Source organism: Odontesthes bonariensis, chromosome 9 (genome assembly GCF_027942865.1).
Source record: "Odontesthes bonariensis isolate fOdoBon6 chromosome 9, fOdoBon6.hap1, whole genome shotgun sequence".
NCBI classification, from domain to species: Eukaryota; Metazoa; Chordata; class Actinopteri; order Atheriniformes; family Atherinopsidae; genus Odontesthes; species Odontesthes bonariensis.
In genome coordinates, this window is record NC_134514.1 from 17,368,144 (window position 1) to 17,393,074 (window position 24,931).

Below are 24,931 nucleotides of genomic sequence, written 5' to 3' on the forward strand. Positions count from 1 at the left end.
TTAACAGACTAAGATTTCCCTTGCTGTCCCATTCAATTCAAGCACACCACTGTGTATTGTGACCTTCGGGTTCTTTCATTCATCGTGTGTCTTGCCCTTCTCAATGCACTGCTGAGCGCAAGGGCATGCCGGGAAGTTACTCATTAATGTATTATAGCTCCAATATTCATTAACCTTGAACCTTGAGCAGTCTCACAGAGGTTATAGATATAGTAAGAAAGTAGTTGGGGTGACACATGCCCAACACTACAAAGCTGAAAAGCAAATGCTGAAATCCAGTAATTCATTATTGCAATGACATTTTTTCAAAAAAGGTGGCAGTTAACAAAATCACTGCCAAAAATATCTGTCCTCTAAACACACTTTTACTACAATTATTAATTGGGCCATTTCTTTAACATATTTAACCATTCGTGCCAATTAGTAGGCATCATAAGTGCATACATAAGATACATTTCCATAACCTGCACATTTTATCAAGCATTTGTTAAGGAAAATAAATAATGACCCACCTGATCTGCTGAAGGCTCTGTATTGCTTCTGTCCAGGTGTGTGCTGGTAGCCCAGTGTGCAACTAAAATGCCCACCCCAGAGATCCACCCCCTTACACATACACACACAAACCACTTCTCCACGCCTCCGGGCATATTTCAGTCCAGCCGCTCAGTTACATATTTACAATCTCCTATAATTAGTGCCGATGAAGAGAAGAACATCCAACCTTTGGAATCATAGCAAAAAAAAAAAAATTAACTCTGCTTGTGAGGAAGCCATTTCCTGAAGCTTAGTTCCGTGGCCATGTAGCAGCATTACAGCCTTGACTGACATTGATGGAAATTTTCCGGATTGATATCAAGTGCTGTTTGAAGGCTGCTTGTCACAGAATGTCTTTAGGCCCAAGTGTTCCCTGAAGAAAAGCAGATTCTACACAAGATTCGATTACAGTTTCCATTTAAATGAACACAACAAGAAACAATATGTTTTTAAACATGTTTTAATTTCTGCCAAAAGCACAACAGGTTGTTACACAAGGCCTCATGCGTAGAATGGACAAAGCATTTACTTGTACAGCAGACATCTTTTAAACAGGTAAACTCAAAGCCAGATCTGATGGTAGATTTACAACAAGGACTGCTTTATGGTATTCATTTAGTTTACATTGGCCTGCTATTGATGTAGTCTGGCACAAATGCAGTATGGATTTAAAGTCTTGCCTCTTTCAAACTCAGCACCCAGACTTTGTCTCTCTTTCAGAGCATGTTTGTCATTCAAATCACTGTAACATTAGAAAGACTGCTATTTGATAACCAAAGAAGAAAAAGAAGAGAAAGATATCCCAACCTTAGATTTGTGGCACAAGTGATTGTAAGTGGGGAAGATAATCATAGCCTGCTGGAGACTAGTTAATCCTGACGGAGCCAGTGACGCAGCAGTGGAGTAGATATGTAGAGAAGAAGGCAGTGAGACAGCTGAGCCCATGCAGGTACCTGCAAATTACTCACATGTTCGCTCAAAGAGCTGTGGCAGTTGAGATTGTCTCATATAAGGCTCATCACATCTACATGTAGAGATACACATGCACTTGTGATGGATGCACAGTCATACATATACAGGATATACACGCACATTAATAAGTGCATCTGTATGTGCACCCAAACAACACACAACCATTCAAACATAAACATAAATGGAGGATATTTAACTATATGTCTCATGTATACCCTATCTATATTCATATTTAGATTTATGCACTGTATATATCTGTAAAGATTATAATCCAAATGTGACAAATATTACCCGGGACAACTGACAAAACAAGCAACAAACTGACAAATCCTACAACCTAAAGTCAATCGATAGGAGTACAAAAAGAAGAGCAGACCCCACACCATTCAAAATGAATCTAGGATATTAAAGACGATCTTATGTCGAAGGAGCCACTGGGTAAAACATCAAACTTGAATGAGAAACTGTCACAGGAAGGCACAGGAATAGACAACAGCACTGAGGGACTGGCACACTCACAACAAAGAACAACTGGCACAAGATCTCTGTACATATTACACCCTTAAATGTATACCTCCCCTCTTACCCTGTCATATAACCAGTTACAATAACCTTCAGTTCCTTTATTGTTACTGTGGCTTAATATCATATAAACTGATGATCATTTCAGAAGGTGGTCACAGTCCTGTGGCATCGCTTCAGTTCTCCGCTGGAGTCTCCTTTGCAACTGCTGCAGCTGAAACAGGTCAATGACAAGAGTTTTAGTTTAAACCTAAACACACCACAAGTTCTAAAACTGAAATGGTCATGTGAGTTGTTGGTTCATATCCTTCAACACAACCCATATCCTGAAAAGCACCGGCCTTCGAAGCAGTAAAACGGAAATTAAATTCATACAAGCGTTTCCACGTCAGAGGCAAATGTCATTCTCAAGTATTTCGTTTAAGGAGCCAAAAAGTCCTCATGAGGAGGAAGGAGGATGGATGGTGAAGTTAAGTGCAGAGCTTTCAGCAATGGACCTTTGTGGGATGTCAGATTGAGAACAACATACCTTATGTCAATAATAAGACAAAGCTCTACTAAAACACGATTGTTTGGGTTAGACAATAACAACATTTTGGTAGAGTAAGAAAACCATCATGATCAGGGCTAAAATATATTCTTTTTACAACATCACCTCCATGGATGCCATTCTAAAGATAGTCTTGGTTACATGTTAACACAACACGGTACAACGAATTGTTGTCATTTCCTCGTTGTCTTGGAGCAGTGGCGTCACTTGGCAAGAGTTGCAAATCAAGCCAGAAAAAAATAAATAGATAAAAGAGTTACAAATAAAAACTACTTGGGTAGAGTTAGAAGACTATCAAGCTGGATAAGTGGATAAGTCCCTTCACACTAAAAAAATATGCCTTTTTTAAGTAATGAAATAATAAGGGATGCTAACTCAAACTGACTGAATTCAAAGTGGTGTATTTTCCTTGTAGAGATGGCGCTCTCACAGAGCAATGCTTTCTAGAATTTGACCCCAAAATAACAGCTGGATTTCCCACTACGATTACTATGAAGACTGACCCTATTCCAGGCACTTACCTGGGAGACACAGCAAGAGAGAGCCTGTTTTTTATTTTTATGTTGTCCCTCTCTTGTTTGCAACTCATGCCACCAGGGAAAAAGCCTCAAGCAGGGCTGCCAGCAGCCACCCGCAAACCTCTGTGTATTTCCAGGCTGTATCAACTATTTCCTCCACAAAACGCAGTGTCTGTGGCACGCAGCTCAAAAAAATTACGGCAAAGCAGGCTTTTCCCAAGAGGGTGCCTGTACACTGTGACAGACTTCTCACATGTGAGAAAGAGGTGGCTGAGGCTCCCAGGTTGCCAGCTGTCCACCTTCCTGAGTCTTGTTCTGCCAGAGGTTACTTCCTGTTAAAAGGGAGTTTTTTCTTTCCTCAGACGCCTCATGCACGCTCAGGAGAGGAGTTTGGCTCCAAGAGAAGTTTCGGTGAAACCTGTTGGTTTTCTTGGCTAGGCTTCTTTTTTTTTTTTTTCGATTGGCTTTGTATGTATGAATTAGACTAATTTGTCATTTGATTAATTGAATTTGATTGGATTATGAATGGATTACAATGAATTGGATGCTAATTGGCTTGAATTGGATAGTATCTTTCAAGTACCTTGAGATAACATTTGTTGTAATTCGGCGCTACATAAAAAAATTTAATTGAATTAAATTAAATTTTTATTCTTTATTAGAATCATTTGAAACCGTAAACAAATTTTGGGAGGTATGATATAAAAAGGGGAGCAGGTCAGCAATAAAGCAGAAACATTTGTATTGCTATATGCTCTAAGTAAACCCCTTCCCCCACCTGACTCTTCCCTCTGCGCTATAAGCACTCTCAAAGGAATACTTAAATATGGATTTATGTCAGGGGCTGAAGATGAGGTGAGAACAACTGACAGAGGTGAAAGTACTCATCTTACCCTTGGAGACAATCAGATTCTCCTCTTGTGCCTCTTCATCTCCGGGGGCCCTGTGGAGAGAATCCACAGGTTGTCATAGAAACAAAATCATGTCATATCAGTAAAAAAACAAGAAGACCTTTCACAACTGAGGATTTCTCTCTTTTTTCAATCGGAGAGGGATACTGGCATACCTGGGCTTCTGGTTGATACTGCAGCGGCATCGCCGACCTGCAAACATACGCAATAATTGGCTGTACAGCGTAAAGGTCGAAGCAGACAGACATCATTTGTGTCATCACTACGAACAGTGTAGCTGGATTATAGGGATAAAACTGAGAGCAAACACGACTGTGAAATAACATTGTATGGCACTTATTTTTAAATAAATTCTAACAGAAAATTACACATTTCGAGTGCATGTAAATGTGATCAAATGAGCAGACAGAGGTTCACTTACTAAGGATAAGAAGAATGCCCAGTGTGAACAGCACCACAGCAAATGCCAACCCTCCAATTCTTAAACTCTCATAGTCTGTAAACAGAACATACACACTCTTGCATTGAGGATACTTTTTAGGACAATTTGCTGATTTAGGACAATTTGCTGATGTTTTGATGTTTTGAGAAATGTTTTTTAAACTCACCATAAATAAAAGGATTTTCAACTGTTGCCTTGTCATCTGTGAACATACAGAAAACATGTAGATATCCACTTAGATAAGAAGAAATCCATGATCCCTTGATTAAGTGTCCGAAGATATCATGTTAAACAGGTGACAGATTTTTTTTAACATTTTCTTACAAATTCAATCTCCATCCTCCTTCAGTCAATTTTTGCCAAGACTAATCTTGAACTAAGAAGTTCATGACATGTGGCAGCTACCACAACATGAACCTGAAACCAATAAGAGGGTATCTTAAAGTGCAATGTACCAACTGCTGCCAGATAAAGTTTATTGTCCAACAAATCATATTGTATCACTAAATCCAAGCCATTTGTAAGAGTGCTGGTGGTTATGATATAAATTATTACTTCTTTGATAAAACTTGAACGCTTCAGGTATGTGTTCATTGTCTGATTTTGGACAACTTTTGAAGGGACTTTTGGCACTTCTGTTTATAGAATAAACAGCAAATATTTAACACTGCCGATCCTGTTAGTGAGGCATACCTAGCCACAGCATCTTGTATTAGCTCATTTAGGCCAGTTTCCAGTGTTTCCAGAGTATGAAAGATAACACATTACATCAAAAGATGCAACTCCAGGCTTCACAATAGCTTGAGCGCAAACCAGCTCACTGTCCATCTCAATTCATTCAGTTTTATTCTACATTAAAGGAAGAGGTAGCAGCAGCATAGCTGTTGACATAACAGCATGGTACCATTGTTGTAGTTTATGAACCCATAATAATCAAATATTAACAATACCTATATACCACATTTCCCCTATGTTAAAACAAGTGTGAGCATGTATCTGTTATGGACAATAAGGTTTAAAAATACAAAAGTATAGTTTACTGTCCATGCAAATGAATTACCTGTATTAATTATCAGCTCTTTTTCCCACCGAACAACAACTCTTATTCCATCAATAAAAACCTCCTTCTCTTTTGGTCTGGTAATTTTTTGGACTCTGTCCATACACTGTTTGCTAGAGCACAGCAATCCCTGCAGGGCTGATCTAGAAACCAACACACCCATCTATTGGATTGCTCAGCTTTAACCCACCAGAGACTGGATGGAAGTACTCACCCTTTGCACTGGGGTCTTGTGCAGCTGAGAGGCACCAATGAGAGGAAAGGGTTAGAGTTGCAAAATGAAAGGACAAAGAACAGTGGAGAGGAAATTAGCGAGGATTTCTGCTAAAACATAATCCATCCATTACCAGCAGAAAAACAAGATCATCATTTTTATAGCATCTGACAGTGTTGACATTTTCCTTGTAATCATTAGCTATAAAGAGACCTCACACAGTCAGTGTCACAGCCAGCCCAAGGAACCCACACATAAGCCCTTAAGTGGTAATTGATGTTTTGCTTCGAGTCACGCCCAGTGAGTGGAATTTTGTGAAACATTACTTCCTGCCACAACACTGCCTCTCGATGGACAAACTATGGCTTAGCAGACTCTTGTGTGTTGTAAATGTGGATAGGAGTGTGTGTTTCATGAGTAGAGGGGCACTTACCAGCCAGACATACCAGGAGCGAAGAGAGGAAGAGCAAAACAGTTTCCATGGTAACTGTTGACTCAGAGTAAAAAAGAGGTAGGGAGTGAGACAATGAATGAAAGACAGAAAAAAATCCAGTGAGAGAGGTAAATAATCTACGTTGCACTTTGACACAAACAATAACATTGATCAAATATTTTATGTGCCCTTCACAAACTATTACCACATAACATTCAGTGCACGTGAAAGAGGAGGCACGTTACAAAGCACTGTCTCTATCCAAACCCCAGTAGTTTAACACATTTTTATTTTTTTTAAAGCCTATGGATATAGTTTTTAATATCTTGTATAATAATTCATGTTCAGAGTAATTTTCTTTTACTGGCAGAAAGTCTTCTTTCATCCCTGTGGACATCACATAACCTTGGCCTATTTTCAAGTAGGCTGTTCATTGCACACACACCAACTACGTCTCCCACAAAATGTGATCAGAATCAACGAATAACAGTTATATTTAACATTATCAAATATCTACCCTCCTGAGACCCAGCAATTCATTTTTGTCCTCTGTAGAGGACCTAGGTTTTTGGTCTGTATCTCTTAAGCCATACATGCCACTGTGTTAATTCCTGTTGGCCCTTACAGAGGAAATCCTGGGCTTTTCAATGATATGACATGTGTTTGGGTGGAGTCTTGACAGAATTCTCTTCCTGGTTCTTCAAAATGGCCGCAATCACAACAAGCACATTTTAGGGAAAGAAGAAAGGTAAGTGTATAATCGTGTAATTATGAGATTTTTTTTGGTTTAATATTCAGATTGATTCTAGTAAATTAATATCTAAGGAATAGTTTAGATGAGTTTTCAGAGGAGTGTAATTATTTTTTCACCTAAAAAATATCTTGTTTATGTGTGTCCTCCATAGAGGACATCAGGATGTGCTAACTTTGTTTTCACCTGTTTTACACAATACAATTGTGTAAAATATCTGCATTTCAAAGAGGAAGAACTGCTTCATGGAGTACCCGATCCAAAACCAACCCAGAACTAACACACCTGATTCAACTACTACACTAATCAGCTAGCTCTTGATTAGTTAAATAAGGTGATGGGAACGACTGGCTTAAAGGTGATAGAGAATGGTTGAATGGGGCATTAATCCTTGTTCTGTGATGTGATATGTAGCCCAAAGAAAATTGGTTGGGTCTGTAATGGCTCAGAACCTCCCTAAAAGGCTCTCTGAAACAGCTGTTACTACGCTGGGTTTAGAATGCGTCTTTTTCCCTTATTGGCGTCGTTTCAGAGCTTATCTGGCAGCCTCATTATGAAATGCAGGTAGGTGTTGGCGCTATTCGGTTGCCGATGCTTGATTGGCTGCCCTTGCTCTCACTGAAAACAGAGCTATAGAGTAATACACTGACTGGAAAGAAAGCTCATCAGAATCAGAATTTGTTTTATTGCCATTGGAATTTGCTGCGGCGTAAGGTGCAAACATGTAACATAGGATATAATAATAAAAAATAAAGAATAAAAATATATGAATATAAAATGTACAAGGTGTGTACAACAATACACAGTAACCAATATACAGAGCAACAACAGTGCAGCTTCATTAGTGCAATTTTAATGATGGTAAAGTGACTGGGGCAGGTTATGAGATGATTATGAAGTGTTCATAAGTCCAACTGCAAGGGGGAAAAACTGTTTTTGTGACGGGAGGTTCTGGTCCGAATGGACCGAAGCCTCCTGCCCGAGGGGAGTGGTGCAAATAGAGAAGGGTCAGCTGTGATCCGACCCGCTCGCCCCATAGTCCTGGAGACGTGCAGCCGATCACCTTCTCAGCGGAGCGCACAGCTCGCTGCAGTCTGTGTCTGTCCCTGTCGGAACTGACCATCTACCGACTGAAGCCTGCTCGGAATCGTGCAAGGTTTGTGAAACTGTACTCCGTGAAATGCGCAGCGCAAAGGAAAAGTCGGCGGTTGTATGTACTGGGGATGCTGTTAAAAATAAATAAAAGCCATTGATCGCGAACATTGCTTTCCAGGGGAAGAATATGTAACGATCGTAGTCCACTTTCACAGCCTTGGAAGGCTCACCTGTTCCTGTGTCTGAAACGGGGTGGCTGTGGATTTGGGTGTGGGGGGGGCGATTGCTGAAAAAGTGACATCACTTTTTCACAAAAACGGATTGGGGGATATTCTGGGGGATATTCAAAAAAGGGGAGTACTTGAAACAGAGGTTCTGACACTTGCTGGCACTTCGTGTGTACTCCCCACAGCGGGGAGACTCAGAACTAACACCAAAAACGTGAAAAAGACGATTTTGATTCTCTATCCCCTTTAAAGGATGTGGCCATTTTACTTACCTTTGTGCCAAAGTAACGTACCTTTGTTACATTTCTTTGTTACGTTACGTTACTTTACTACGTTACTTTGGCTGAGTATCACCTCTCTCTCAGGAATATTCCTTGCACCAAAAACTAAGGTTCAAAAGAGTTCAGTTGCAAATGTACAACCTTAAAGGTGGTCAGAGTAAGGTAAATGTACAACTCTAAATGTGTTTATATATCATATCATTCATTATTGCAAAAAATGGAGTCCCGATGTCCTCTCCATATTGCATATTTTTTTCACATTTATCAACACTAAACACAATTTAACATTTTTCCTCTGGTAAGTTTTCCATCATATATTCTCAAGGTCTTCTTCTCCATCATGATGTTTTCAAAGTGGCACTTTTACAGTATACTTAAAACCAAATGTGAATGATTAGATGCGACAGCACGATCTTTGAAGGCATGTCTGTTAACATCCTACATCTTAAGACAGATATATTTTTTCACATCTGATGTGTCAATTGATGATTGGTCCTAAGCTGCACATCACTTTCATCCATTTCAGACATATCAAAATAAAACTGGTCTTAGGATCTCCCGTCTTACTCTTTTCATGTTTTAAATCATATATTCATTCATGTTCAATTTATATATATAATTTTCATATATTCACCTTTCCTCTTGTTTCAGAATCTTCCCTTTCCACCATTGCGTTTCCTGACTGCTTTCCTCGCCTCTATTAGTTTCAGTTACTCTGCTCATTATCCTTCCTTTCTTGTTTTTGTCCCCAGTGTATTTAATCCCTCTGTGCCTGTTCATCTTTCTACACTGTGTCAAGCATACCGGCCATTTTTTCTGTCGAGATTTAGTCTTTTTAGTCCCCTCTTGATATGCCCTTTGTACAGACTTTGTTGTACAAAAGGATTATCTAACTTAAATTCTACTCCTATGTCCTCATTCGGTTAAATTCACAGTCTTTTTAAGATCCAGTTAAAGTACATAAAACAGGAATTTTAGGATAAGCACTCAATAACTAGGTCAGCTATGTGTATTCTGTCAAATTATTTGCTAAAGTGGGGAAACAGATGACTTGTTTTGGCAAAAACATTCTGTGTAGCTTTAAAGGACTGCATGTTAAAACGACCCATTCCTTGTAACTGCAGATATAACACATAAATATTTTTACTTGTGATGATCTGAGGATGTTATTACCACTGTAAAGCCATGGCTTTCCATGTGTATATAACACCTTGTTTCACACAGATTTATTTAGATTGTATAGGGTTCATCTTAATAATGTGTAAATTCTGAATTAAATCGCACAAAAAGCATGTCCATCTCTCTTTTCAAAAGCAACACAAGTCCTTCTCACCATTTAGCCATCCAATGCTCCTAAACTGTAAAATCAGCCAACATGCAAAAGGATTTGGCTTTCATAGAAGAAGTGGGTGGAAAGATGGAATCGTGTTCTGATATTCTTCTTCCCCGTCTACATGGCACCTCACACCACCTGTGAATCAGTGGAATGTTTATGCAAAGCAACTTACACTTATATCCCAGGTTGGCAGGTAGCATAAGGAGGTGTTGCCTTAGGACCTCTACTGGATGTAGTACCTTTCATGCATGGGGGTCAGGATTCAAACCCCAGTCACTGACATGAAAGGTGGCAATCTTACCACAACACTATCCAGCCACTATAATGTACAATAATTGTCAGGAATGTGTATCACGTCACCTGCACGTGTATTCTTATGTGTATTCATGTGTGTATGTTGTTTTATTACTAACCCCAACCAACTGCAACTGATGGTAAAGCCCAAAACTGAAAAGTTGTTGGACAGAATTGGATCGATGGCATTCAACCTGGGTTCCTTTGCATGACAGTTCACAGTGCAACCCCACTACCCATCACATCCAACCTCGTCATTGGCTTTTTGAACATCTGATAGTCATGCTTCATCACATTTGTGGCAGATTAATGCAACGCATAACCATGTTACAATTTGCAAAGTTGCAAAGACAATTTGTTATTTCACCATTTTTAAGCATTTGTGACAGTTTCACGCAATGCAAAATGTATTTTACTATTTCAAAAGATGGATGGAGGCATACTTGGATTTTGTTGCCTAAATTGTGTAGAAACCTTACAATATTTGATGTTTTGCCGTGAAACTGCTATGATTTGTGTGTTTTGCAATCTAGACCAACTTGGCTATTTGGTGGTCTGAAGAGAGACGGCATTGGTTGTGTTTATCCCATGAAACTTGTTTAGTGCTGTGCAGACTGATACTGCCCACTGACAAATCAAGATGCTGTTTGGTGCTGGCATTTTTCTCCTTTTGCATAATACATGACACCTGAGCCTCTCCAACCTTCCTCAATTTTCTCTGCACTTTTGTTTAACAATATGAAGTTCCTGAGCGGTCTGGCTCCTTTTATCTGAGGAGAGTACAAACAAAAAGGTGCCCTGGGTGACTACATTTGTTTGAGGAGAATGGCAAAATATCAAGCCAGGAGATACAATTGTTTTTTTCTCTCTTCTTTTCTTGGGATAATGTGGGAACAATGAAAGGGCAGGGTGAAAGGCATTGACGATGGAAGATGGGGAGAGACACTGTCTGGCAGGGGAGTACAGACAAAGGGCATGCAAAAGAAGACACTGTGTGAGGTGGACAGGACTATGGAAAAGCAGTTTGGTGTACAAAAGTTACACTTCCAGTATTAAAAAGCAGTAAAAAGAAAGAAAAGTCAGGGAATGTTGACAAGCACATAATGGCAATCAAAGGGACATTAGCGCTAAGTGATAGGAGCAATGACATGACAACCAAAGGTAGTAGAATACACAATAGTAAGCAATACATGAAAACAGTAATGACATTATATTATTTACTACTGTAAAAGCAAGAGTTTCAGACATGCTTTGCTTAGTGTAACACAATTATCACCGTAATGGATTAGGAAAACAACAGACAAGGTCATGCAAGATACTCAGGACAGTCAGCTTGCACTGTGTTCATTTTTACAGGAGACCACACCCCAACAACCTCTTTAGAAGCATTCTTTGTGTTACCAGTAGGCTGTCCTATACTGTACCCAGTGACATATAATCAGTTTTACAATGTAACAAAGGATGACCTCTGAGGTATACTGTGTAGGCTGTTAAGAATTTGAACCCATTAAATACAAATGCCGCAGTGTCTATCAAAAATCCGTACACCACATTACATCGTCAATAAAATGTAGGTCAGCGAAATAGGTCACACCACAGGTCTCCATAACTTACGCGAAATAGCCTGACCTCATATATCTACCATCATAATTATGTTACATCACCATGACAACTATGTGCGGCGTTCCATAGAGTCCAGTTATTGCCATGGTAACTGTCTGCAACTGAAAATTCTGGCGCCGAATGAGGAATGGGTCTCGATGATGGGTTAATGTGAATACACGAGGACAATGACAGCCAGAGTCGCTTCAAAATGAAAAATAATGGGTGTGGCACACGTGCAGGCTTAAGTCGTATCTGGCTGACATTCAGCTTTTTTTCCCGATAAATCACTCAGTCAACAAAAACCCGAAACTATAGTCGTTGGGAATTCAGTAGCAGTTGTTGTCTGTTCAACTTGACGCCAGCGACAAAACACCCACCTCAAATAAGCGCACAATGACCTATCCATTGTGATGTAAACCTCGAGCCACAAGTGCACAGCCAAGCGATAGACCGTCTCATAACGCACAAGAGAAGACAATATATCAACATCCGACGTGTGACGTCTGTGTTTTAATCCACTTTTGCGCCCCTCAACCTGTGGATCATTTTATGTAGCACAAAGCAGAACCACCATAAACCTGGATTTATTGCCATGCCCAATGCAACTGTTAATCATATCAACAGTTATATTGCATTCGACTTCTCATTTTTCGTTTTAAACTCAATGCAGTCAAATAAATTAAATTAGTCACGCACTGACCCATATTTGCCAACATGCTGTACCTGCAACCAGTGCCAACAGACACACCCTCGTGCTATAATAGAGCGTGGTGAATCACGAGAAGCAGTATTATTGGCATATCTGCAAGTTATTTTGACCACATATAGCGTTTTGTCGTCTAAATATCGAAAACGCACACGGAGTGAAACAATTTATAGTGCAAATGTGTGTGATTCAATTACGCTATATACATTTACATTGTGCACCCATAATCGGGTATTTGAGAATAATTACGAAAAATAATGGCTCGATGTAGCAGCTAAAGTGACCCCATATATTCTCTGAAAATATAACAATGGCACAATGTAAGAAATGAAATGTGCGCTTATCAACTTACCTGTTGTTTCTCCAGCAGACTTTTGGCCAGCAAACTATCCACGCTCAAAAAAAGAAGTCACCTTGTCTCACAGAATTAGTTTCAATAATTCTCATCTGTCAGTATGTGCTCCCCGATCATGTGAAAAAAAAGAGGTGATGGATGCGGCTCCAGGAGAGACTTCTTACACAGTGCGTTGAATCCTCTCTGTGGCTACGTCTCCGTCTCCCTCCCTTCTATGTGCACCCTCCACAGACGACGTCCGCAAATTAATCAAATCCAACACAGATTTTCATGATTTTTACGTGACAGATCACATACACAACTGATTTTTTAAAGCACATACACATGACAACACACACAACCACACATATGGCTTATAATGTTGGAGGAACAATTTCTGAATAAAATACAACAAAAAATAATCACAGTGTAAGTATAGGGGAATGTTTAGGTGCAGAGAGTTCCAGCTCAGTTCAGGTGTCAACTGTAGCTGATTCCTTCATAAAGTGGATATAAAGTGTCTTCTTTTTTTCTTGTATGGCAAACAGTAGTCAACATTATCAAGATGTGACCATGAGAAAAATACACACCATATTATCATTCATAATTTCAAAGAAAAATTTTTTTTTTTTAAAGATCACAGTTTAGGTGACTGTGTGTCATTGGCACAGATTGGATAAAGTAAGAGAAGGGTCAGCTACTTTAAAAGTTCAGTTAATGAAAAGGTAAACCTTAGTATGAGTAAGAAACCAAGACACAAAGGAATAAAATCATAAATGCAAGACTGAGATCAGTGCATTGATGAGCTTTTAAAATAATCAGGGTTATATGTTGTGTCTAAAACAAATGATCTTTTGTGCTCAGCTTGTGCATCCTGTGCATTTCTTTCATACTCCAGTTCCAGCGTGTGTTTTTCCATCAGCAATATCTCTTCGTAGATTCATTCTTCCGTGTGTAAAACTGTTCATCTATCAAAGAAGACTTCACAGTGCTGACTTCATTGGGGAAGATGTGAAGCAAAACACCAGCAGGAGACGAGAGGATATTATGGTTGTTCTTGCTGCAGGAGGCACAAGAAGGGTTTTATAAGGCGGAAAATGGACATCAAACATGTTCTTATACAACTTTATCAATTTTGTTATAACTTATCCATTCTCACCTGCATGCTGCTATGGATCCAAGGCAGAAGACTTCTGACTTTGGCGTAAACTCCAGGCTTGTTTTTATTTCCACAGCCAACTCCCCAGCTTGTGATCCCCACCACATACCAGCGGCTCTCTCCCTTACACACCAGAGGTCCGCCACTGTCACCCTGAGAAAATATAGATCATGGTCAGAGAGCAAACATGTTACTTTTTAATCGGTCAGATGTTCAAAATACAGTGAATTCATTACTGTACAACTGTCATGAGACATTGACTGCTCACCTGACAGGAGTCTTTGCCTCCCTCCAGGTTCCCAGCGCAGATCATGTTCTTTGTCACCGCGCTTCCATACACTTTGCGGCTGTTACACTCTCGTGTGTCAATGATGTCCACAGTCACTTCCATTAAATCTCTGGAAACAGTCCCTATTTTTTTTTTTACGAGAGAAAAACAATCTCTGATCACATCTCTTTGGGTTATTTGAATATTCAAACAGTGCCTAAGCATATAATTAGCTTAACATTAAATTGCAGTGTCGCAATCAGTAGACGGTGGTCCCAATTCTTCTTTATTCTTTTTTGTCTCCAGTTTTTTTTTAATGAAACATGTTGCATTCTTACATTACCTGTAGATTGTTCGATGGTTTTCTGTCCTTGCCCATCAGTGATTACCACTGAGCTTTCCATAAACGTGTCTCAATCAATGTCACTTACTGTATGTATAGAACAGACAGGTTACTCCCTGATTGCTTATCCATCTTCATTTAAAGGGTCTGAACTTTATTCTTGTCTTCTGCCTGCCTGTTTCCCCTCTGATGATAATGTACCTGCTATTACTTTAACAAATTTGCTCGTCTGGTCTTATTGAATTCTTGCAAATGTCAATCCTTCATTTTGACTCATTATAGTTTATTGGTAATAGTTTTGCAGAGTGTCTTAGGGATGCTTGAAATGTAATGCCGAAATCCATTCAGAAAGGCCCAGTATCCTGAATGAATGGAATAACAGTATTCGCATTTGTGCTCTCATCTGGTCTCAGTTTACTTGTTCGTACTCTATGTGTATTCATATCAATATTTTGATAGTTTCTTTAAAATAACTGTATTATTCTCTTATGATTATTGTGGAGAACTCTGGTTAAAAGACTAAAAGACTATTTTTCACATCATCAAAACCATCCGTTTTAATCCTTATGTAGGATCAAATAATCAAAAACCACATGAACTTTCACTTTTAAGACACATATGCAGCTTTACATTAAGTAAGGAATATATCTGTGTAAGTTGCACAGGATAAAGAATGAGTGTGATAAAGAATCACTGTGTATCGTTGATTAAGTTTCTAATGTCTGACTGGCTCCTTATTCTGGTCTACCTGAGCCTGCTTCAGTAGTGCCGAAGCCTGAGGTCCAGCACTGGGTTCCCTGGAGAAACTGCTGGTCAAAAGCTGGCAGGCAAGCTGGCTGCACTTTATCTGAAAAACACAAAAAAATGCCTTTAACTTCTCCAAACTAATTGGTGGCCTTGGGGCTCCAAAAGATTAAGATGCAAATATGCCCAAACAAACTGGGCAGAGCTTATCATATATCCAGTGTGAGTGTGAACTCAGTTTAAAAGCTTTGACTCAACAGGAAGAGGACCTCTGCAATCACTGTCCTGCAGATTTAGTTTTTTTACTCTGTTACACAATTTGGATTTTTTTTCTTTGCGTTCCTTAGACAGTATGTAAACATTTCAACATTTCACAATGACCCTATCCTGTTCTAATTTCCAGATAAAAAAAAAACATTTTTCATGTAAAAATTACACAGTGTGAATAAAACTGTAGGTTGAGATCATGATAATATTGCTATGTAAGTTGGAACAGACCGTTCACTTTCTCCAGCTTCAGCTAAGATTATTTTTCAGAGATTTTAGATATTTGTTTATTTGTTCAATGGTGTTTCAACTGTAGAGTGAACATTTAATGACAAAGGCTTTTTGGCCTGTGTCAACCACCTGAAGAACCGCCTTTAAGGAATTTACCTCATTGCCTCACTACACAGACTCCGTTTAAGCAGGAAGAGTTTTTGCTACAAAATGCAACAGTTGTCACTATTCATAAAGTTGATGCAATCAAGTTAAAATTCTTTCCTGACTCTTCCTTCTCTCCATCTAACACGTGCCCAGGACACTAAAAACACAGACAAATGAGTGATTATCTCGTGACACTGGAACCTGTTAGGAAATGTAACATTGTAGGCTGCAGAGTTAGGTCTCTATATGAATGTGTGTGGGGCAGAATTATGGGCAAGTCTAAAGATGACAGCAACTCTGACGAGGATCAATCTATGATGGCAAGATGACTATCTGAGCATTTTAAAGATGGCCAGTCATTTGGGTGTTTAAGAGATAATATCAACCAAGACTGATCCAAGAAAAAACAGGTGGTATGTTTCAAGGGCACCTAAGGCTCACTTATGCACATAGGAAGCAAAGACTTGCTTGTTTGATCCAAACAGAAGTCAAGTCAAGTCAACTTTATTGTCAATGCTGCCATATGTGCAGGACATACACAGAATTGAAATAGTGTTTCCCTCTTATCCCTGATGCAAAACAGCAATAAACATGAAGTAAAATATAATATATATATAAAGAAAAATATTAAAAAATATATATACAAGCTAAAAGATATACAAAAACAGCCGTGGCAAATCTGTATGTATATATATATATATATATATATATGGCAGTATAAACAGATTAACAGTATAAACAGAATTTAAAGTATGAACAGTGAGCTATGTACAGTTTGTGAACTATAGAAGACCCACTGTAGCAGAAACTGCTACTACACTGCTACTTCTGAAAAAAAACTCAAGGCCTCTGGGCCATTCAAGTTGATGCATTTTTGACACCTACCTCCTTAATAAACTTTGTTGCAGATCACTTACGCCTCTTACTGGTAACTCCATCCCCTAATGGCAGAGGCCTTTTTTAGTGGGATATGGTGCCCTCTCACAATGCAAAAACTGTTCAGGAATGGTGTGATGAACATGGATGTAGGATAATCTCAAACTGATCCAAGGTGTTGGTGCCCAAAACTACCATCTAAAATTTCTATCTTCATGGATCAGAGGTGTTATGGTGGTAATATAAGGGAACTGTGGCTGTAGGATTGAAAGTTGGGTGAAATAAACTTTGTAGTGAAGATTTGACTGACCAGTGAAAGTAACAGGAGATCTAAGTTTGAGTAGAGCAATGTCTTGGTCATTTGTCGTGCTGTTGTAGTTCTCATTGAGAAGGATCTTCTTAACCAGGTAGGGCTTAGGTATTCCATTTAAAGACACAATTCCACCATACACTTTCCAGTCCTCTGGTGAGGAAGCCATTGAGCTGTTACGGTGGAAGAGAAAGAGACAGTTTGGTGGAAAGGAATGGACTGGTACTGATTTAGTCTTTTTTTTTTACAGCACAAAGCACACTGCATTTCAACTTCTAAGGTTTATCACTCATTCATTGTAGTAAATCATTGTAGTAAATTCATTGTAAATTCTCAATTATAAAATGTAGAAAATTAACATTTCAGTTCATACTTCCGAATAAACTTGATTATTCTATATCAAGTTTACAGGGGTAGAGAAAAGTAAAAACCTCCAGTGTCGAAATGTTACTGGGGCACTTTCTGTGACAGTCACCTTGGAAAACAGTGGGCAGCAGTGAGGGCAAAATCAGGAGAGATCAGGACTCCTCCGCAGACATGGGATCCTCTGTAGTGAAGCGATAGTTGCCACGGCCACTGTCCTGCCTTAGCTATGCTGCCCCCAATGATCCTGGATGAAGACTGCTGCTTACCACAGTCTGGGAGGAAGAAAAACATTCATAATTTCCATGAAACCGGCTGTAATAGAATGATCAAAATTAGTTTTTTCTTAAGAAAATCCTATAATCAGGGACTGTAATCTATTTGGAATTTTAAAGTAACAAACCAAGTTAATCATTTTGTCTTTTTACATATAAGAAGAGCTTAACCTGAGTTAACTGCCAGGCAATGTATTTAATGCATATACATAATTCAGTATGTTTTAGTTCCCAAATGCAATGAATAGACCTAAAATATGTAGAGTTTTGATGTTTGCCTCCTAAGCCCTGAAACACAGTTGGGCGAGATGCTTTTGGCTTTCCCTGAACTCAGAGCCAACAGGTGGATGAAAGGATAATGAAAATCGACCGTTTGTACAAACAACAACAGCAGTAGTATTTGGCGTCAGAATAGCGTTTAAGCTAAGTAGTATAACACATGGCATAGTGAGAAAAAGATCAGCTTCAATTGTTCCTTCACAGATGTACAAGTTGCGCTACATACAATATTGCACTGTCAGCCCACAATGATTTCCACAGGGGTTTCTCTGAATAAAATCAGATTTGTGTTTTGTTTTTATGGTGACAGATAGATGGTGTGAACTTGTTGGCACCATGTGCATGAGAGAGAGGCACAGTGAGAGAAAGAAAATGCAAGCGTGTGTGTGACACATGACTGTGAGAACAGATGGAGGCTCCTTACCCACACACTGCAGGGAGACAGTCTTCTGGTTTGGACAGGAAGAACTGCGTGATGCCGCAATGAGAAAAACATGCCAGTTAGCATAAGTGCACGCAGCTAACCAGCAGATTTTGTATGACGAGATGACGAGGCTCTGTACCTGACATTTACCAGACCTTGGATAGGAGAAGATGATCTGCTGGTCAGTATTAAACCAACGGACTGCTGGGACTGAATTGCTTTGCTAGTATAAGACCTGGAGACAGAGAGAAAGGTCATTCAGAAAGTGAAGGGATAAACTAGCACACACAGAGACCATTTTGTCAAATCAATGCCTGATTGGGTCTGGATACTCATTCTGATTCTGTCAGACTAAGACACCCCAGTGATACCTGTGGAGAATCAAATCAAGCCCAATTGCACAGCAGCAGGTGGGAAGAAATTAGATGGAACTTTGTGAGTATATTACAAGTTGGAAATAGAGTTCATCATGCTCACTGGCTGCAATTGAAATTGGGTCTAGGAAAATAACTGGAAAAAAAACTCTTTCAAGAAGCCTGCCTTATGTCTGAATAAAATTGGGAAAAGGCAATAAATATCAATGATGGTGTGATACTGACACAAAATGATTATCAGCAGTTAACACTTTTGCCGTTCAGCATAGATATATGTGACAAAATTATGTGAGTTAAAGTGGTGAGTCTTTACTGTCTGAATCCAAGCTGAGCACAGATTTGGTCGGCATAGTTCTTATCCCAGTCTTTGTAACATACTGGTAGGAAACGGCCATCTTGAGATGTCCTGACCTGCAGACTGCTGTCCTCACCAAACCTCACTGGGAAGACATGGAGAGAGACAGGAGGAATATGGAGTCTTTAACTCGTGTGCTGCTGCAGTCCAGTATGCTGTTGCACATTGTATGCATGCACATATTTCACAATAAAAAACATGCTAAGAGCACAAAGGTTTCTATCCAATTATTTATCAAAAACTACATCAATGTCATCCCATCCCTTCCCTTCCTGCACCAGGTAAGGATGGGAATTGAGAACCAAAAAAGCTTATCAAGTCTTCTAACGACGCTGGTGATTGCTGGCAAATAGACACAGAATCAGTAACATCATTCACGCGGGCCTCTCAAATCAGCATTGAATGTGAGAATCACAAATCACGCTTTTCACACTGTCATGTCACAGGTTTCTTTTTCTCAAATGGTGAAAAACAAATTCAAAACACGGTGCAGAGCAAAGCAGACCAATCTTGCCAATTTGGCATGTTTTTCAGATGACGCTGTGGGTTATCAGTTTAAAAATGTTCTCGGTAGTTAATACGTAATCTTAATGGGAAACTTTTCAGGAGTAAATTGTGACCTGTTTTACAATGTAAAATAAGAAAAAAAAAGTATGTGAATGAGAGCAGCTTTATGGGAAATTTGACTGTAATAGTACCCTGTAAATTTGAGCACAGGGATTAGGAGAAAAATATGTGAACAGCAAAGCAGAATGCGATAGTGCTCTATGTACATGCAGCACAAGGGCGTTGAGCCAACATATCACCTGACAAATTTTATTCAGTGTTTACTGTTTCACTTTTACTGTGTTGTTAGGGAGACCGAGAGTCAAAGTCAATGAAATTTCAATTCCGAATATGTCTGCGTATGTATTGCAGAATTGAATAAAGCTGACTTTGACTTTTATTTTGACGCACTGTCGTGCAAACACCAGCCAAGTTCCTCACCTTGGTACGGGAGAGAGAGCCAGAGAGAAAGGAAAATTCTACCCAAAGGATACCTTGTAGACGTCCGCAGAGAGCTGACAGACTAACCACAGCCGACCCAAGGACCCAGGCAACGGATTCTGTGAAAATATCTTAACCCACCCCACCTCGCCACACATATTTGGCATAATTTATTTTCCTACCTCCCGATACATATTTCATATGAAATTAGGTTCTCATAACATACATCTACATTTCCTGTTCGTCATTTAAGGTTTATGTTTTGGTTAATATTTCCATGAATATTTGGCAGTTATTTTCATTGGTGATAAACTCAAGCCAGAACTATTGAGTAGCATTGTGAAACTGATTGCAGTGCCCGAAAGATTTTTTAAATTTTATAGTGAGCATGTTACAAAAATGAAAACAATTAATGGATTACTTCTATACGGATTTAATTCATTGTATAAACACCTGGCATGCAACATGATTCATAATAGAAAAGAAGAACCCCTTGGAAGGTAATTCATTGCTAATACTATTCCAGAATACATGTGCCTTCAAAATATTGTTATTCCCATCTCAATAACAAACCTACATAGCCATGAAAACCCAACATCCAACATCAGCTTTTATCCATATGGCTGTTCAGTGTATTGTCAAACCTTCTTAGTGATCTTGCCTCGCATTAACGTGATTCTTATAAAGTCAATGTGTTTGCATGCGCTCACTCACCACAGTTTATTTCATCAGTGCCCAGTTGGCAGTCTCGTATGGCGTCACATTGGACGGTGTTGTTGGAACAGGTGTCATACTCTGGCAAAGCAGCATCTTCACTACTTCCATCTTTGTCATCATCATAGAGGATTGATGTTGCTGCTGTCCTGGTGCCATAATGAACTGTGGATGTGGTAGAGTAGAGGTAAGAAGACATACAGGGTACCCTTATCGTTATGGTTAACCAAAACAAACTCTATTGGACAAATTAGAGCAGCAAAATGTAGATTTCATAAAAAAAAAAAAAAAAAATCTCTGAAAAACATCCTGTTTTTTGTTTGTTTATAACTGTCCTCTGCTCATTCAACTTGTACACCTTTCCGTAAACAATTAAACCGGCAAACTTGTAGCACAGTGCAAGCTGAAAAAAGCTGAAACTAAATCTTCCCGTAAAATTATATGAAACTAAAAACATTTTGTAAATGTTAGCACACTTCAATCAAAACAGAAATAAACATCTACCATCTAATAATCCTATAATACAAACTATTTCTAGAGCTTGGCAACCGAGCCGTTGCTCTCGTTGACTTATGACTGGTGTATAAAGCTTTATGTACCAGAAATAAAATTACAGTTTACATGACATTGTATTAAGTCACAATTGCTTTAATTATGAGAAAAAAAACAAATAAAGATAAATATTGACAAATCTACTGATTGTAAAATCAATGAAAAAACTTTTACAGACATATTATTTTCATTTTATTGCAACAGACTAAAGAATAAATTAGATTGTAAAATGAATTATGTCAATGACAATGTCCAGTGATCTGTATGAATAAACAAACTATACCTCCTAGCCAGATGGCGACTCCCAGGAGAGCAAGCACCAGCACAGCTGCCCCTGACCCCTTGTAACCCTGCGCATTACTCTCACAGCAATTCTTTTTCTTTCTGGGGGCTGGACAGAGACAGTGTGGAAACATACACAGCAATGATCTTCAGGCTTTGCACACCTATGTTCATCGTATTCTCAAACCATGGGACGTGCTGGTATCACTTACGTGGGATGTTCTGTGTGACTTGAGGACCAGCCCCAGCAGGTGGATACTGGGGGATGTAATGCAGTTGGGTTGGGACAGCCAGGCCAGGACCTTGTCCATACACTACCTCTTCATAAGACTTGAGGGGGGGTTGAGCGTGCACAGCAACAGAGTAGTAAGGTGGAGGAGGGGAGTCCTGAAATAGAAAGGAGAAAGTAAATTCTTTTTGATAAGTTTTATCAAGATGAGATCCATCATAATGATCTCTCAAAATGTGATAAGAGGTCTTTATCGTTAATGTGTCATTTATCCTTGGAAATATAATGTCTTGCATTATATAACAGGTATGATAATATCATTAGATAGACCAAAAATAGAGAGGCAAATCACTTGCATGTGCGCAGCTGCCAAGACTGAAGTAACCATCAAGTCCACGTTAAAGTAAAAAACTAGAGGAACAAGCTTGGTGCACAAAAACACAAACGGTGTATCCTGGCAACAGTATCTTAAAGATCAGGTGAATGAATTCACTTCCTTCTCTTTTTTAGCCCTATATCTCTCAGTTCTTTTTTACTCAAAGTTTACAGTAGCTTTATCTGGTATTTTAGACAAATAACTTACTCAATACTTTGGACTTTTTGGTAAAGCGGGTCAACACCTGCCTCACAAATGACAACTGATAAGGAGAATTAAGTAAACTAATACTGAAGTTTTTATAATAGAGTGATGCAGATGCTTGTACCCACTTGGCAATAGCTCTACCATGACCTTGTTGGGAATGGTTGGTGATAAACACACAATGGGTTACTCAGATTGTCAAATTCTCCTTAATAAAACAAAAGTTTCTTATTCTGTGAGTAGTATGTTTTTGCTGCTCTGCAACATTTTGAAGGCTCATTCGACACGTCATTGTTTGCACAGTCTTTACTTCCTGCTTCACTGAATATGGTTGAAGTTTATCTATTGTGAGCTATGTTAAGTGACTTATTCTAACCTGTAAGTTGGTGATTTTTATAGGTCGTGATACACATATTGGGTTAGATTTATCTTTTAATAGACCTTTTTTCAGGCTTGGTAGCAAGGTTTTTAGGTTTCTGTATCACTTGCAATATTTCTTGTTTTCTCTTTTGTGGAATGTGGAGTGCAACTTGAGAATGGAAAACTTGTGAATGCAGTACGTTATGTGACTAAACTTGTTTGAGTCATGTGGCCTGAGGACCTGTTTGCAACGTCACCTTAGAGTTTGTAGAAGTGCTTCAATAGGACAAAACAAACTTGGAGCAAGTCATAATTCTCCTCTGAAACAACGCTACCTATACACTGGATTTGGTAATGGTACTTTTGGAGGAAGAGAGTAAGTTAATACAATCAGAGGCTGTAATGTGTAAAAGTAAACATTTTGAAATTTAGCTGAGGCTTTGCACTTCTCTTATGTTCAAGGGAAATGTTCTGTCCCAGTGTTTACCCAGTGTCTTTAGAATAATCTAAATCTTTCTCTCATAGCTGAGGGAGGGAGGGTGTAAACTGAGCGGCACTAAGTAAACTGTAAGAGAGGAGATCTCTCAAAGTTGTTTCAGGGACAGTTTTTATTGCATGATGGCCAAGTTTCAAAATACGCACATAGGTAGCAAACACCCCACTCCATTGAAGGGAGATGGCTGAAGAAAAAGAGGGTGGGGGAATAGCTTTATCATATTTCGCAGCAGCCCATACATGATCATGTTGCAAAGTATACCTATTGGCCATTATCATGGAAAAATGAAAAGACCAGGAACAGAAACACTTTTGCACTCAAACAATGACCAGGTAATATGAAGTTACAAAGTATGAGATGTGATCGAGGCTCGACTCTAATCAGACAATCTCTGAAAGATTAGTCCCACAAATGACTATTTTTTCTGTCATTGCTTGTTGAGTGCATATTTAAATAGATGCTACAGTTGATGTTCAACACATTTTCAGGTTAACTGAATAATTAAGTGTCTCTATGAGGTTTAGAAAGTTATGAATAAATCATTTAGACACCAACTGGATTATCTGTGAGATCCAATTAAATTTTTATCAAGGGTCATTAAAAGTTCATATTTATTGAGCTGACCTACTAACGTATACTTGAGTTGTAAAATGTGGAATGAGAATACCTGAAGCAAAGTGTCAAAGTAATGCTCCACCGAAACTAAGACAGAAACAGTTCCTGATGTCTGCTGCTTAACAGGTAAATTGAACCAAATAAAACAAACACTGACAACGATCAATCGAAGTAATGTCAAAGTCCAAAGACCAAAAAGCAAAGTGTAGAAAGTAGTTTTAAGAAAGAAAAGGAAAAGTAAGAGCCTACCGGTTCACGCTCTGCCATTTGAATCAGGACAGCAGCAAGTGAAGAGTGGAGGTGAGAGCAGGTGGGTGGAGCCTTTTTTCATCCAGGTTCACCTACTCAGTAACATAGGAGTTGTCAGAACATTGTGGCGCAAACACCTCTCCTCCTCTGTCCTCTCGTTATCTTTTCTTTTCCTCTCTATTTCTTCTCGGCCGTGTGTTTGTCAGCAACCTTACACCAAACAATAACTGGAAGGTCTACCTTTCCCCTCCCTGCTTAAGACCTCCCACCTCAAGCCTCCACAGTTCCAGCAATCGCTCTTTCCACATGGACGGGTGCGCTCAGTTTCCCACCTGTCAGACTGGTTTTGCGGCAATCGAGAGCTATCAAAGGCAGTGTGAAGCTCCATTATTGTTCAAATGACACCAGTCGATCTGTCAGGGCCCTGAATCAATGGCCTATGGCTCCTTCTGCACAGAGAGTGGCAGGATACAACTAGACTCTGTAGTTTTGAAATCCCCCATTTATCCATCCATTTTCTATACGCGCTTAATCCAACTGTCGGGTCACGGGGGGCCTGGAGCCTATCCCAGCGACCATCGGGCCAGAGGCGGGGTACCGTACCTCCATCAGTTTAATGAAGTATTTGTATAATATAAAACAATATGTTCAAAGGCAGTTTATAGTT

The 24,931-nt window shown here is 39.2% G+C and overlaps 2 protein-coding genes across 3 annotated transcripts; both read right to left on the reverse strand.

The window, feature by feature from the left end:
- Positions 1-978: 978 nt before the first annotated feature.
- fxyd6 (FXYD domain containing ion transport regulator 6) lies at positions 979-13,007 on the reverse strand. 2 transcript variants are annotated; one of them, XM_075473436.1, is made up of 8 exons: positions 12,804-13,007; positions 6,157-6,217; positions 5,724-5,747; positions 4,616-4,651; positions 4,429-4,503; positions 4,163-4,199; positions 3,990-4,039; positions 979-2,242 (listed from the first exon to the last, which is right to left on the reverse strand). In XM_075473436.1, exons 2-8 carry the CDS (start codon positions 6,203-6,205, stop codon positions 2,205-2,207), a joined length of 309 nt encoding a protein of 102 aa, XP_075329551.1. In that variant the 5' UTR covers positions 6,206-6,217; positions 12,804-13,007; the 3' UTR covers positions 979-2,204. The 2 variants fall into 2 exon arrangements, with proteins under 2 accessions (XP_075329551.1, XP_075329550.1); XM_075473435.1 differs by having other exon boundaries at positions 6,157-6,210; positions 12,804-13,005.
- Positions 13,008-13,067: 60 nt separating this feature from the next.
- On the reverse strand, positions 13,068-24,525 carry tmprss13a (transmembrane serine protease 13a). Its single transcript, XM_075473434.1, has 13 exons — positions 24,265-24,525; positions 21,948-22,122; positions 21,737-21,844; positions 20,902-21,066; positions 19,159-19,285; positions 18,611-18,706; positions 18,472-18,515; positions 17,606-17,768; positions 17,131-17,303; positions 15,304-15,402; positions 14,213-14,355; positions 13,945-14,097; positions 13,068-13,845 (listed from the first exon to the last, which is right to left on the reverse strand). The coding sequence occupies exons 1-13, from the start codon at positions 24,280-24,282 to the stop codon at positions 13,831-13,833; spliced, it is 1,479 nt and encodes a 492-aa protein (XP_075329549.1). The 5' UTR covers positions 24,283-24,525; the 3' UTR covers positions 13,068-13,830.
- Between the last annotated feature and the right edge of the window lie 406 nt (positions 24,526-24,931).

What these genes read in the sequence shown, in the direction of transcription:
- fxyd6 (XM_075473436.1), bottom strand. Translation starts at nt 6,205, where the DNA reads ATGGAAACTGTTTTGCTCTTCCTCTCTTCGCTCCTGGTATGTCTGGCT. An exon ending in GCTCCTGGTATGTCTGGCTG is followed by an intron (nt 5,748 to 6,156) that starts GTAAGTGCCCCT and finishes GGTGCCTCTCAG; the next exon opens with CTGCACAAGACCCCAGTGCA. An exon ending in GAATCTGATTGTCTCCAAGG is followed by an intron (nt 2,243 to 3,989) that starts GTAAGATGAGTA and finishes GACCTGTTTCAG; the next exon opens with CTGCAGCAGTTGCAAAGGAG.
- tmprss13a (XM_075473434.1), bottom strand. An exon ending in CAAGGTCTGGTAAATGTCAG is followed by an intron (nt 18,516 to 18,610) that starts GTACAGAGCCTC and finishes GGCATCACGCAG; the next exon opens with TTCTTCCTGTCCAAACCAGA. An exon ending in GAGGCAAAGACTCCTGTCAG is followed by an intron (nt 14,098 to 14,212) that starts GTGAGCAGTCAA and finishes ATATTTTCTCAG; the next exon opens with GGTGACAGTGGCGGACCTCT.